Source organism: Oncorhynchus gorbuscha, linkage group LG13 (assembly GCF_021184085.1).
Source record: "Oncorhynchus gorbuscha isolate QuinsamMale2020 ecotype Even-year linkage group LG13, OgorEven_v1.0, whole genome shotgun sequence".
NCBI classification, from domain to species: domain Eukaryota; kingdom Metazoa; phylum Chordata; class Actinopteri; order Salmoniformes; family Salmonidae; genus Oncorhynchus; species Oncorhynchus gorbuscha.
In genome coordinates, this window is record NC_060185.1 from 75955301 (window position 1) to 75969130 (window position 13830).

General features: G+C 40.5%; 2 protein-coding genes across 4 annotated transcripts; both read right to left on the reverse strand.

Moving 5' to 3' along the window:
• Window positions 1-512: 512 nt before the first annotated feature.
• On the reverse strand, window positions 513-5306 carry LOC123994121 (cyclin-A2-like). Of its 2 annotated transcripts, none has more exons than XM_046296632.1 (9): window positions 5196-5306; window positions 4641-4898; window positions 3955-4207; window positions 3715-3821; window positions 3408-3631; window positions 2921-3125; window positions 2379-2492; window positions 1446-1579; window positions 513-1202 (listed from the first exon to the last, which is right to left on the reverse strand). In XM_046296632.1, exons 2-9 carry the CDS (start codon window positions 4845-4847, stop codon window positions 1151-1153), a joined length of 1296 nt encoding a protein of 431 aa, XP_046152588.1. In that variant the 5' UTR covers window positions 4848-4898; window positions 5196-5306; the 3' UTR covers window positions 513-1150. The 2 variants fall into 2 exon arrangements, with proteins under 2 accessions (XP_046152588.1, XP_046152587.1); XM_046296631.1 differs by having other exon boundaries at window positions 4990-5249.
• A 1943-nt stretch (window positions 5307-7249) lies between these two features.
• Window positions 7250-13383, reverse strand: bbs7 (Bardet-Biedl syndrome 7). Of its 2 annotated transcripts, none has more exons than XM_046296634.1 (19): window positions 12876-13383; window positions 12594-12659; window positions 12283-12345; window positions 11753-11928; window positions 11314-11500; window positions 11152-11224; window positions 10938-11054; window positions 10586-10716; window positions 10294-10378; window positions 10025-10127; window positions 9620-9812; window positions 9384-9458; window positions 9237-9305; window positions 8863-9002; window positions 8600-8764; window positions 8351-8460; window positions 8105-8208; window positions 7889-8012; window positions 7250-7715 (listed from the first exon to the last, which is right to left on the reverse strand). In XM_046296634.1, exons 1-19 carry the CDS (start codon window positions 12909-12911, stop codon window positions 7582-7584), a joined length of 2151 nt encoding a protein of 716 aa, XP_046152590.1. In that variant the 5' UTR covers window positions 12912-13383; the 3' UTR covers window positions 7250-7581. The 2 variants fall into 2 exon arrangements, with proteins under 2 accessions (XP_046152590.1, XP_046152591.1); XM_046296635.1 differs by having other exon boundaries at window positions 7286-7715; window positions 9237-9302.
• Between the last annotated feature and the right edge of the window lie 447 nt (window positions 13384-13830).

The following is a 13830-nucleotide window of genomic DNA, read 5'->3' on the forward strand; positions in this document are numbered from 1 at the left end:
CTCCTTTCTCACCTCATTCGCTCACATTGTATATAGACTTGTTTATACTGTATTATTGACCGTGTTTGTTTTACTCCATGTGTAACTGTCGTTGTATCTGTCAAACTGCTTTGCTTTCTTGACCAGGTCGCAATTGTAAATGGGAACTTGTTCTCAACTTGCCTACCTGGTTAAATAAAGGTAAAATAAATAAAATCTCTGCAAGGAGCTGAACATTTTTGGGGGTGAAAATGTATTCACAAGGCAGCGTATCCCCAACTCAGTCCTTATTTTTGGTTTAACACTACATAGCTAATTCATATAAATTAACTCAAGCTTTGATTATTTGAATCAGCAGTGTAGTGCCTTCAGGGTCCAAAGGACTGCGTTTGGGAAATACTGCACTATGGCAAGGGAGCAGTAGTGTTCTGCTGCCCCCTAGAGGACACAAGACATGCAATACTGACATTTCACCGATGCCACCCACAAATTGTGATTTGAAACTTTCACTTGAAATTAGAAAGCCACAAGGGTCTGTGGGAATGGAATTTATTTACAAGAGACATTATACAGAGCGAAATGAGTCATTAATTGTTATCCAATGAATGTCAAGACATACATGAGACAAGTGATTTAAGATAAAGAGGCAGACAAACTTTCGCAGTATGTAGAGTGAAATTATCTAGATTTAAGCTTCCAAATTATACTAGAAAATCATTACCCAGAATTAACTTGTGTTATAAAAATAACAAATCAACCACACCCAGACAACCCATATAAAATAAAGTTGTCATAGAAAACCAAACCATGGTTAGTCAGATTTGTCAGGAAAAATTCAAAAGTATCTATTAGTTGCAGAGGGGAAAATAAGCTGCAGGTTTATTACAAAGATGCAGAAAGTGAGACTAATCTTTACAGCGTTTAAGCAGTTAAAAACTGCAAACATTTGTCTAGTAAGAAAAGAAACATGACATTGCTTGATTAACATTAAATCCCAGGGCTGCATCAAGCATAAAATAACCATCCTACAGCAATGTACATATAAAATGCACATTTTTAAAAAAAAAATCTAAAAATGTTGACCACGTCCAAGACTGTGGCCATGAGTTCAGTTATTGAAATTCTGGCATTATGAGACTCGTATTAAAAAATAAATATGCACAAAAAAAAATCATTCCAAAGACAGTTTCATGGGGGGCTCGATGAGAGAGACCTCTTGGTACCTAGAGAAAGAGAAACACTACGGTAGAAACAACCAACATGCTTTCATTCAGACCCACCATTATGTTCAAGCTAATAGATATCTAGAAAATTACCATATGAACAAGTAGTATCCATAGTAGGAAAACTAGCCGTGCGTAAGCTTACTGGCTATTTTAGATTAGTCACAACTGGATGCCTAGCAATGGTTTACATTAGTGAAATATGCCAACACGAAAAGAAATCCAGCTATATGGTGTACTTACTTGGCACACTTGTACTTCTCCCTCACCGACTGCTGTGCATGAGTAGCAGCATTGCGGTACATTTGGTGCAGATCCTCTATGCATGGCATCAGGTCTTGTAAAGAGTTGCCAGTCACCTCTGCCAGAGATTTGGACTGAAATAAAACAAACTGTCAGAAAAATGCACATAATTTCATTCTAATTTAGGGCTAAGATTTCAGTTGACAAAAGATCTGAATTTAGGAAAAAATTGGGATAAATAAAACTGCAATTGAACACAGGCAGTCAACCTGTCTTTTCAGGGTATGACAATCTCATGCTACAGTTGTTTAAGGAAAATGTTAAGCTTAAACTTCAGAGTGGAAAATAAAGATCAAATGCAATCAAGAGACTGAATGTCAGGGAGGAGTCTGGGAATTGAAAAGCATGGCAACATTGAGGGGAGAGTGTTTTACCATGTGGTCAGTAAGCAAACCTGTCAACAGGGGAATAGACTACTTTTCAAATATAAATCTTACAAAAGCATACTTAATACAGCACTAACTTCAGCAAGGTGGAATTACTAGTTTGTGCCAAGTTTAGGTGCAGAATTAAATGTTACACGGCCACTTGACAGTCAGTGACTACTAATTGGTTGATGCAACAAGAACATTAGCAGCTGTAAATCTTGGTTATACAAAGTTCACTCAGTTGTGATAAAGTGAATTAACATAAATGTTATGGCCCATCAATATGAAAGTTTAGGCAGCAAGTGAGACTAAAAAAAGCCTCTATTACTGAAGCTTTCCATATTTACATGAGGTTCAAAAGGCCAACCTGGCTTACTGCACTGAGGCAGAGACCTGTTTAAGATTATACATTTATGCTTTATTTTGAGTGGGGCATCACGGCCGAATCGGAGGGCAATGAAACTCCTACCCTGCTAGAACACTTAGCGCAGCAATGCAAACTTACCCATGAGCTTCCTGTTATAGTGTGGTTTGCCAAAACAAAGGCGGCAGCAGCAGTCTGAGAGGGGAGGTACTTCAGGAATGGGTCCGAGTCGACTAGACTGAGCTCCCCTAGGAACTAAGAAAACAAAGACAACATTTAAGACAAAATATCAAATATCTACAGAACAATTTCAACCTTGACAACCTCTATGGATTGTTTCGTTCACTGTTGAAGTGATATGCCAAGATTAAATTGATTGTAGTACACACTAAAAGGTTCTAAAAAAAGTTAAGCAAAATAGTGTGTAGACAACTGCAAACACCAGGGAGTAGGGCACTTAAGGAGTTGGTTTGATAAGGACTGATGAGATCAGCCCCCCCCGTTTGAGATAGAGAACAAAAGAGTGAAGGCCCACCCTCCCACTTGTGCCATGTCTTGATACCTGGACCACCTATTGAGATGTGCCTTTTGTTAAGTAAATCAAGTATTGAATGAAGTGAAACAGATTAGAGTACGACTAAATTACAAGCTGTGAACACCACTACAATGTGTAGTCTACTCACCCTTGACAAGCTCTCAACCTTGTTGCTGACAGGCTGGGTGAGAAAGTACTGGGTGAGAAACTGGTTGATGGTGGGAGAGGCCAAATCAAAGGAGAGCACTTTAAGCACCAGATGCTCCATTCGCAACACTTGCTTTTTTGTGTAGGTGTCATCCGTGATATAAACGAACTCTGCCACCTCTGGGGGGTAGATCTCTTCAAACTTCCTGCATTTGAATGAAAACCAGTGAGTGATCAAAGCACACATTGCTTAGCTTGACACAATCAAGTAAAGGAGTACTAAGTCTCTAGGGTTGAATTTCATTTGAAGGGACAGTTCCAACCAAGTTAAATTAGTCAGATGTTGGTGCCAATCTTTCCTATAAATTTGGGAGAGAGGCCTAATAGTGGGTTCTACACAACGTATAGGAAAAAAAACCTTGGTTTACACGGCACACAAAAGGTGAACAACCCCTTTATAAGGATGCTGTGGGGTTGACAACACTTACGAGGCCAACAGCATGGCGGCGGTTCCGACCAACTGCAGCTTCCCCCGCAGGACTGACATGGAAGACAGGAAACGGTCAATGTAGTTCACAGCAAGGTATAGAGTCTCGTTCTGGAGCTTGTACTCCTCACCAACCTCCACCAGCCAGTCAACAAGAATAGCCCGCATGCTGTAGGTTATGTCTGGCTGCTTTTTCATGTAGCCTGCTTTTGGTCTGGACTTAACCTAGGGACAAGAGCACAAAAGGACAACTCTGTAGTCATGGTTTAGTGATTTGTGTGAACTGAACAATGAATGGGTTTGCTCACCTCCATTTCCCTGAGATGCGCATGTATTTCTGAAGCATACTCTGTTGCCGCATTCATGTGAACTGGCTTCTCTTCCCCTTCAATAACAGACATATCCATGGGACAATCTATATAGAGAATTGGAAAATGTTGTGACTTTCTAATCCATAGACAAATTAAACATCAACATGAGCACCTCCGTGTTATAAAGGGTAAAGTGACATTTTCAATAATTTGGCCAGGTGTATTACAAATACTCACCACCAAAACTAAGATCCATGTTAGACACACATGTGGCAGGTATGTGAAGAGAAGCAAGAGGCTGCCTGAGACAGGTAACTGTGGGGTTCAGTTTCAGGGGGTACATCTCTATGGAAGGGTTGGCTTTGAACACCATTTTCCCAGAGAGAGCCGAATCTGGCTCATCCAGGTGAATCTGAAAAGCTGGCGGCTTGGTACCCAGCTTCTCTGCATAACTTCTAGGGAATTCACTTTCATTTTTGCAGGACAGCAACTGAAATGAAAGGTTAAATATTTCAGTGCCCATGGTTTCAACATTGAGTCAGTTCCACCTAGCCATGTCATGCTAATTAATAAATAATTTGATGAAACGGGAAGAAAGGAATGAGAAAGCAAGTTGGCCATCCCAATGTTTAACAAGACGCTGACCGCATAAAATGGCGGACTACTTAGGAGGGTACCTAGCTAGTTAGCGGACATTAACAATACAAACTTTGAATACCGTAAGGTGAATATGAAATAAATAATCAGATGTAAATTAAACACTACTCGGCCGTGAAAATATGACCTAAAATTATGAGTGTTGTCCTAAGGTGATCATTTTTGGTAGGTAACAACCTAGCTCAATCTACATGCCAATTATGATAGCTAGGCAACAAGTGTTTGTATAGTGTTCGCTGGCTTGTGGCTAGCTAGAAATTACTAACCTGTGTTGCGTTTTGAGGATTGCTGCATTGATTGTTTTGCAAACCTCCCAGAACTGTTCTCGGTTGGGCTTTGGGGACAATGTTCTCCTGGTTGTCTGCCCGGTTTTTGTTTGGACCCCTCAGCCTGGACAGCATATTTTCTTGGTTTTGGTATTCTGGCAGCGGAACGTCAACCGCGCTTCCTTGTCCTTGGTTTGATTCTGACATGTTATTCTCAGTTTCTGGCTCAAACAAGTCACTGCAGAAACGTCCACTTTGCTACAAAGAAAATAAAAACTTGGTAAAGAAACACTGCAATGAATATAAAAACGAACTTAGAAAGTTGTACAAGATAGCACAAAGAGGCTACCTGTGTTAGCAAGCTAGCTACGGTAGCATAAGATATCGCAGACAAGTCTGGGGTGTTGAGATGGCAACAACGTAATTCTGAGCTGCAAATTTAAAACCCTACTTAACGTTGAGACAAAATCATCTTCTGCATGAAAACCGACATTAGCTCGCCAATGCTGTTTGACTAAATCCAATAAATGTAGCTAACCACCGCGCAACCTTTACCTAGATAAAGTCCCTTGTCCTCTGAAAATATATATTAATGCAGAAAAGTTGCTTGTTCTGAGTTCAAGTAGCCCGCGACTATTGAAACGGCCAATCACAACCGAAGGCGAAAATTACGTCACGAATCTACGGCGGCTGATATAACTCAGATGTAATGTGTCCGAGAATACGCAGGCCGTTGCGGTTTCGGCATGTATGGACAATGAAAGAGTCAAAAGTACATTTTTCATAATTTGAATTAATATAATATCGTACAAACAATTATGATCTCTCTGAGAGCATCGCAAAATCTTGTTACACTCATTTATGCTATACACAGAGATAACCTCACCCCATGACAAATAAACCACACATGATTTAAATACTCTAGTTAGTCTAAATACTTCAATAGAAATATAACTGCCAAACATGAAGGATGGTGTGTTCAAGTGCCAACCTATAAAACAAAAAATATAACTGAATATACAGTGCATTCAGAAAGTATTCAGACCCCTTGACTCTTACACATTCTATTCTAAAATGGATTAAAATGTTTGTTTTTCCCCCTCATCAATCTAAACACAATATCGCATAATGACAAAGCAAAAAAATGTTTGAGGAATTTTTTTCTAATGAAATATCACATTTACCTAAGTATTCAGACTCTTTACTTAGCACTTTGTTGAAGCACAAGGGTTAGGCTACCTGGGGTGGCAGGTAGCCTAGTGGTTAGTAAGTAGCCTAGCCTACTGGTTGGACTTTTAACCGAATGGTTGCAAGATTGAAGAGATGACAAGGTAAAAATCTGTCGTTCTGAAAAAGGCAGTTAACCCACTATTCCTAGGCCGTCATTGAAAATAAGAATTTGTTCTTAACCGATTTGCCTAGTGAAATAAAAACATTTTTTTTAAAGTACCTTTGGCAGCAATTACAGCCTTGATAATGACACTACAAGCTTGGCACACCCGTATTTAGGGAGTTTCTCCCATTCTTCTCTGCAGATCCTCTCAAGCTCAGGCCAGGTTGGATGGGGAGTGACACTGCACAGCTATCTTCAGGTCACTCCAGAAATGTTTGATTCGGTTCAAGGGACAAGTCTCTGGTCTCTCAAGGACATTCAAAGACTTGTCCCGAAGCCTAGGGTCATTGTCCTGTTAGAAGGTGAACCGTCGCCCCAGTCTGAGGTCCTGAGCGCTCTGGAGCAGCTTTTCATCAAGGATCTCTCAGTACTTTGCTCTTTACATCTTTCCCTCGATCTCCCTGCCACTAAAAAACATCCCCATAGCATGATACTGCCACCACCATGCTTCACCGTAGGGATGGTGCCAGGTTTCCTCCTGACGTGACTCTTGGTATTCAGGCCAAATAGTTCAATCTTGGTTTCATCTGATCAGAGAATCTTGTTTCTCATGGTCTGAGTCTTAAGGTGCCTTTTGGCAAACTCCAAGTGGGCTGTCATGTGCCTTTTACTGACGATTGGCTTCCATCTGGCCACTCTACCATAAAAGCCTGATTGGTGGAGTGCTGCAAAGATGATTGTCCTTTTGAAAGGTTCTCCCATCTCCAGAGGATCTCTGGAGCTCTGTCAGAGTTGCCATCGAGTTCTTGGTTACCTCCCTGACTAAGGCCCTTCTCCCCCGATTGCTCAGTTTGACTGGGTGGCCAGCTATAGGAAGAGTCTTAGTGGTTCCAAACTTCTTCCATTTAAGAATCATGGAGGCCACTGTGTTCTTGGGGACCGTCAATGTTCCAGACATTTTTTGGTACACTTCCCCAGATCTCTGCCTCAACACAATCCTGTCTGGGAGCATTATGGACAATTCCTTTGACCTCATGGCTTGGTTTTTGCTCTGACATGCTCTGTCAACTGTGGGATCTTATTTAGACAGGTGTGTGCCTTTCCAAGTCATGTCCAATCAATTGAATTTACGACAGGTGGACTCCATTGAAGTAGTAGAAACATCTCAAGGATGATCAATGGAAACAGGATGCACCTGAGATCAAATTTGAGTCTCATAGCAAAGGGTCTGAATACTTACATAATTAAGGTATTTCTTTATTTTCATACATTTGCAAACATTTCTAAAAACCTGTTTTCACTTTGTCATTATGGGGTAGTGTGTAGATTGATGAGGGAAAAAAACTATTTGAATCCATTTTAGAATAAGGCTATAATAACATAACAAAATGTGGAAAAAGGAAAGGGGTCTGACTATTTTCCAATGCACTGTATATAGCTAGGCCAACAGAATATGGCTTTAGACATAAAGAATTCAGATTATGTAACATAATTCTAGTATCTTACACAAAAAAACACAGCTGGAAAGTAAACGCTGTACTCTAAACAAAACAAAAGCTATTACAAATGGAGTGTAAAAGTTTGCATCCTCTTTGCTCAAGTTTGATATTATGCCTCATTGAAGAAATTCATCAAAGAATCCAAATCGTAGTTATCCAAAACTTCCAGCAGCAATGACACCTTTGTCTTCACATTCTGTCCTTTGAATTTGAATTTGTCGATGAAGAGGTCCGTTATCATACCTGGGGAAACAGAAGAACACACAAGTTACTGTCATGGTAGTTCTGCATACTGTCAAATTAGTTTTGCACCCAGGATATAAGGATAATTGGCAAGCTAGGCTACTGTGATAGCTGAAAATGTCATTTGTTTTTAATTCTACTGAAACAAAAATTTTAGAGCAATATTTATATACCATAAAGTCTTTCCAGGTGAGCTGGTTGTTTCTTGTATTCCTCTAGCAGATAGGCAGACTCGTCTAGAATGTTACGATATTCAGGAATGAGGAAGTCCGCATTCCCCTCGTGAACCTGAAGCTCCTACAAAACACACACACAGTGAAATTTGAGCAAGAGTTGCAATATTAAAGCAGTTTCAATTATTATTATTTTTTTGCAACACTGGCACTTACTTTTAATGCGTCAATCAGCTGAACCTTTTTGGCCAATAGCAGCTGATACTCAAGCTTCGGATGAATCATCTTGAGTGTGTGGCCCACTGAATCGTCATTGATATCTGGAATTTAAAGCCGCAAATAAAAATTGTGAGATAAGATAATATATTTATATTTATTTCATGGACATAACCGTTTCACTCCATTGTCGATAACTAACTAGTAGCCTAAAAACAGATACAATGTAACTAGCTAAAGACCTACCATAAGAAATATCGAGATTGTTTTTTCTTTTGGTGGCTTCTTTGGAGAGGACATCCTTCAGTATGGAGATGGTGGAAATGTTGTCAGACTTGAAGTGGCCTTCCCCTTTACTAAAATGACAAAGGGGGTTACATTTAAATGACAAAGGGGTTACATTGGTTACATTTACTTGGAAAACTAAACCAAGAACTCTGATTGATGCATATCCCAAAGGGGATAAATTAAGTTGTATTGAATTTAATTCCTAACCAGTATGTGGCTTCCAGCTGCGTTCCAAGGAAAGTGTTCTGGAAGTAGAAGGTGATATTTTCCCCTGCTGGAGTCTTCTCTGGGACCTCTGGCAAGCAGAAGAGGACCCAGGAGTGGATCTCTGCAAAGCTGAATTGGCCAACTAGACTCAAAGTGTTCATGGGTCTGTTTGGGGGGGATGGAGAGAAAAAGGGAGAGAATGAAAGAAGACAAAAAAAGAGGGATATTGAACACTGTCTTTCTTTCAGTATCCTTATCCTTACCTGTCCTGTTCAATGGTGTGAGTTCTCTGGTGAAGGGACAGAGGTTTGATGAGGTACTGGCGTACCTGACAGGTCTTGGGCTGCAGGCGTGGGGTGATGTAGGCCTGTAGGGTGCCATATTGGCCTTCAATAGACCTCACCTGGAGAAGGGAGAAGATGCTGTTACACAAGTCATGAGAACACACAGCAGTGTTGCCCATAGCATTGCAGAGGCAGGTGAGACTGGATGGGAACTGGAGACTTAGAGTGGTACTTCTATTGGTTGCAATTGACAATTTATTATGAATTGCCATGAGTACAATTCTAAATAAATTGTTATTGGGCTAAAATCAGTAAGAACTGACTAAAACATACTCTTTAAAAAAATCTCTCACCTTCAGCTCAAGCCGTGTAGTATTTGCTTGGCATCTGTACGTAACGAGGAGAAAATTGCCTTTTGGCTGCTGGAACAGAAGACATAATTAGTGCCTTGAGGAATCTAAAGCATTCACTTGTATGCTCTCTGTACTAGGACATCTCACCTCTGAATCACATTCGCTGAAACTCACGACAGCAGAGTTCTTGTCGACATCCAGCAGATCAATTGGTACATCACTCTGTAAAGAAAACAATATTAATGTTACAATCCATGACAGAAATATCCACAAGTCATTGCATATGTATAATTAGCAGATCTCTCTCATGCAAAAAAACATACACATTTCTCTTTTGTGTTCAATACAGAACATAAATACAGAGTCAAGTTAATTTGTTTCACCTGCAGCAGCAGATTGTCGATGGCCGTCTGCACTTCCAGGGTCAGGCTGTAGCTGGCGTCATCCTGACACAGGGTGAACTTGTCGTTGACGCTGAACACGGGCATGGCAGACACCGCCGTACTAGACTGCGCGGTTTGCTGGTACTTCTCACGGCCCTGGACGACCTTCATCTGCAGTTGGTCTAGCTCTGCCCTGAGGGGGACAAGTGCTGTGGGTTCATACTGGGAAAATTACAACAGACAGCTAACTTAAATATGAGGAAAGATGCTAACTCAAATTTTTGCTAAACACAGGACTTTACTTTGGCTGTTGAATTAATCTTGCCATCACTGAGTTTTGCTTACAAGGTTCCATTGATATATATTGCAAATGCAGGTGACAACAACAACTGTCCACAAGTATACCTGAGAGCTGCCACTTTGCTCTGGGTCTCCCGACTCATCTTGACTTCATCTCCAGGGCCTGCCTCTGCCTGCTGGGGCTCTGTAGTCAGCCCTGTCACCCATCCTGGACACACACATATTATTTTAAGTCGCTCACAACTTTGTATCTGTATCTCCTATAGAGCACTTATTGGGAGCAGCAAACAGTCAGCGGACATTAGTTTTTCTCGCTAGTGTTTTTTTTGTATAGCTCTTGTGCATAAAACCCTCTCCTTTTGTTGATAGCTCACCTGTGTACGTGGCTGTCAGAACCTCGTCATAAGACTCCTTCCCAACACAGCCACCCTGAATAGAGGTGACGCTCTCCAATAACACCTGGTGGACAAGTTAGTATCCCAAAGACATGGATTTCTACAATATTCTCAACTTTGGGAAAGAAAGTTTATTTATTTTACAACAAAAATACATTTCTATCACCTTTGAATTAAAATAAATGTATTTTTCCCCCTGAATTTCAGATGATATGTACAACGCCAGTAGAATGTGGCATAAAATAATGAAAAATATTATTTGTGGACTTACATGCTCAAAGCGCAATGTGGGCTCATTGGAGCTGTCAAACCCATAGACCTCCACTGTCCCATCATCCCTGCCAACAAGGATGTCTTTCACCCCGTCACCCAGGATATCATACGTGTCGATGCACAAAACACCTAGTAGAAACAGCCATAGAAAAAGAAAATGTGGAATAAGCTCAATGAATGGAATGACGCTATATGATTGAATGATGTCTAACATGGTAAGTCAATGTTAATAACATTCTTACAATATACAATGATAATACATGTGCTAATTGTGTTTCAGGGCATAGGTACTCTGAGTCTCTGACAGATGAAACATATACTAGTTTTCATCTTCATTAACAGTATCGTACCTCCTTTCTTTTTCTCATTATCAATCTCCCATTTAGAAGAGGAAGAGGAATCAGTTATCCTAATCAGTCCCAGTTTGCCATCCACAGTTCCATAGAGAATGTCTTCGCCATTAGTCCCTAAAGCAGACGGTGGGGTAGAAGTAGACCAGTTTTCTGTAAGTACAGGGATGTGTGAAATTTACATTTGAGTTCAGTATAAGGATTTTATACTCGCCTCCATCTCGATTGTACAGCTCCAAAACTGAGGGAGGACCAGGGACTTCAATATCATACACAAGCTCAGATCCCTATGGGCAAGAAAACACAAACTCACTGAAGTACTCGTTGAAGTACTTATATACTCATACTGCAGTACTCACAAACAATTTCCATTCACCTGCAACACTCTGAGAACTCGGTCTTGACATGCCAACACAGGGACAATACGGCCCAAGTTCTCAGCAGGCAAGCACACAATGTCATTAATTTTGTCTCCAGACAGGTAGTAGTCTTGATCCTTGCAGTCACAGTAGTGGTTGTAGATGTAACTCGCACACACAAAAAGGTCTGCTCCTGAAACGTGCCTGAAAAACACATTGTAGGCATGAAAAAAAAACACACATTGTAATATAAAGCAGCACAAAAACACACCCACAATTCCCCTTATTTATAAACAGAGTAAAGAATGCTCCAAGTCTCTTTAAAAATTAAAGCTAGACTATACTCTCTCAAAACCGTACTCCCAAGTCTCGTTCGTCACTGTTGACAAACATGTGTAGAAGGCTTGGAACCAAAGCCAGGTAACCTGTAATTCACATCAAAAAGTTAAAACTCACATGGCATTGATGCTTTCTGTAAGGTTGGCCTCAAAGGACAGGAACTGTTTGCCTTTCTTGGTATATCCCTTCACTTCTGAGCCAGCACACACAAATATCTTCTCCTGTGGGGTTCCAAGAGCCCCACCAAGGTCCAGCCTTGTTATCTTCTGCCCTGGCAAAGTCTTGAACACAGGCTGGAAAAGATAGGTACAATCAACGTTCATGGAATGAAACTTTATTTAATCATTACACAATGACAAGGGAAACTTGTCTATTAGAGGGCACAGTACCCATGCCACCGTACTGCACAGGGTCAGCTGCAGAGAAGCTTTCCTGGTGCAGATAGGGATTAAGCTAAGTGCCTTGTTCCTGGGCACAACGGCAGTAGGTATTCATATGAAGTCCATGAAAGCGGCTGTATTCTGCTAGCCTTGGTGCCAGTCTGGCTCTGATTTAGCCAACAGTGATTAATGAGTCGGCTCCAAAAAAAAGACTGGCACCCAGGAGAGTATTTCAATGTTCTTAAATATGTAAGACTCAATACCTACCACAGCTTCTCCTTTTTTCATCCCAAAACAAGTTATCACACCATCATGATCAGCAACAGCAACCTGAGACACACAAAAACGACATTTCTAACTCAAGAGTACTTGGGACATTGTTCAAATATCATATTCCAACACACATTACATTTACATTTAAGTCATTTAGCAGACGCTCTTATCCAGAGCGACTTACAAATTGATGCGTTCACCTTATGACATCCAGTGGAGCAGCCACTTTACAATAGTGCATCTAAATCACACCACAGGGTCTATTTATGGGTCACCTCTAATAATGCACATTCACATTACAGTACCTTTTGGGTTGCTTTGCGTCCCAAGGCAGGGAGGAGCCTCATGGTTTTCTGAGATATCACACCAACCTGTGTCGATGAATGTGACAGCCAGAGTCAGTCAGTATCACGAGTCATCCAGTTACTTAAGGTAAAATTGGCAGAGTACAACAACAAAAAATCAAGCTGTTCAACTCTTTTCCCATTCAGGCTACTATTTAGCCATAACATTAGTGACATGATCAGGGGTCGAAATATAGGAAAAATCTACGTTGAATTATCTAGCAAAACATGCAATCCAGTTACCTGTAGATAATCAATTCGGTTGAGATTTATCTCCATGATGTTCTTGGCTTGATGTGAGTGTATGCAATTCAATTGATTAGCTCGCTATCTAATAACGTTCGGTTAATTATCCAAAAGGTGTCTGTCCAGTAACGTTAAGCGTTTACAATCAACAACAAAAAAATCATACCGGCGTTACAGGTATCTAAATCAACGTTAGCTAGCTAATAAAGATAGCTGGCTAACATGCGAGGTGAACAAAGAGCATTTTGTCAGATTGGGATTATTCTGTAATAGGGATTAGCCTCGTTGGCTAATTTAGCTGTCTCGCTAAAACTGTAGTCAGAATGCACGTTGCATACTCTCTGACGTATTAATATATTCTATATAGCCGCCACATCGTTGTTTGATTTAGTTCAACCATAACGTTAGCTAGTTTATCGACATTATAGGAGTTAGAAAATTAAGGTTGTCGAAATAACTAGCATCTGATTCTTCTGCGCGCACACTGGACCCGTTACCATGGACAACGTTGTTCGTTTGAAGAAGCTTCAATATCATTGGGTGATGGTGATTGTGGTGTGATTCAAGCTAGACTCTGAATGGTTTAGCAGTTCCAGTATTTTTGTCTTCCTGGATAGTGGAAAGTGGCCATCCTCTAAGAGCCAAACCAATAAAATCACCAATGCTCCAAAAATGAGTCAAAGAATACTAATTGATACGAATCATGTTTATATTAGTGAATATGGAGGTTATAAATCTCATTCAAGGTAATTTCTTTCACTTTTTTTGATTGAATAGAATGGAGAAATTTATTCCAGCTATACAAACATCTTTTCTCTACAAGTTAAATAAAGACATTTAACATGGGGCGGCAGGGTAGTTTAGTGGTTAGAGCGTTGGACTAGTAACCGGAAGGTTGCGAGTTCAAACCCCCGAGCTGACAAGGTACAAATCTGTCGTTCTGCGCCTGAAC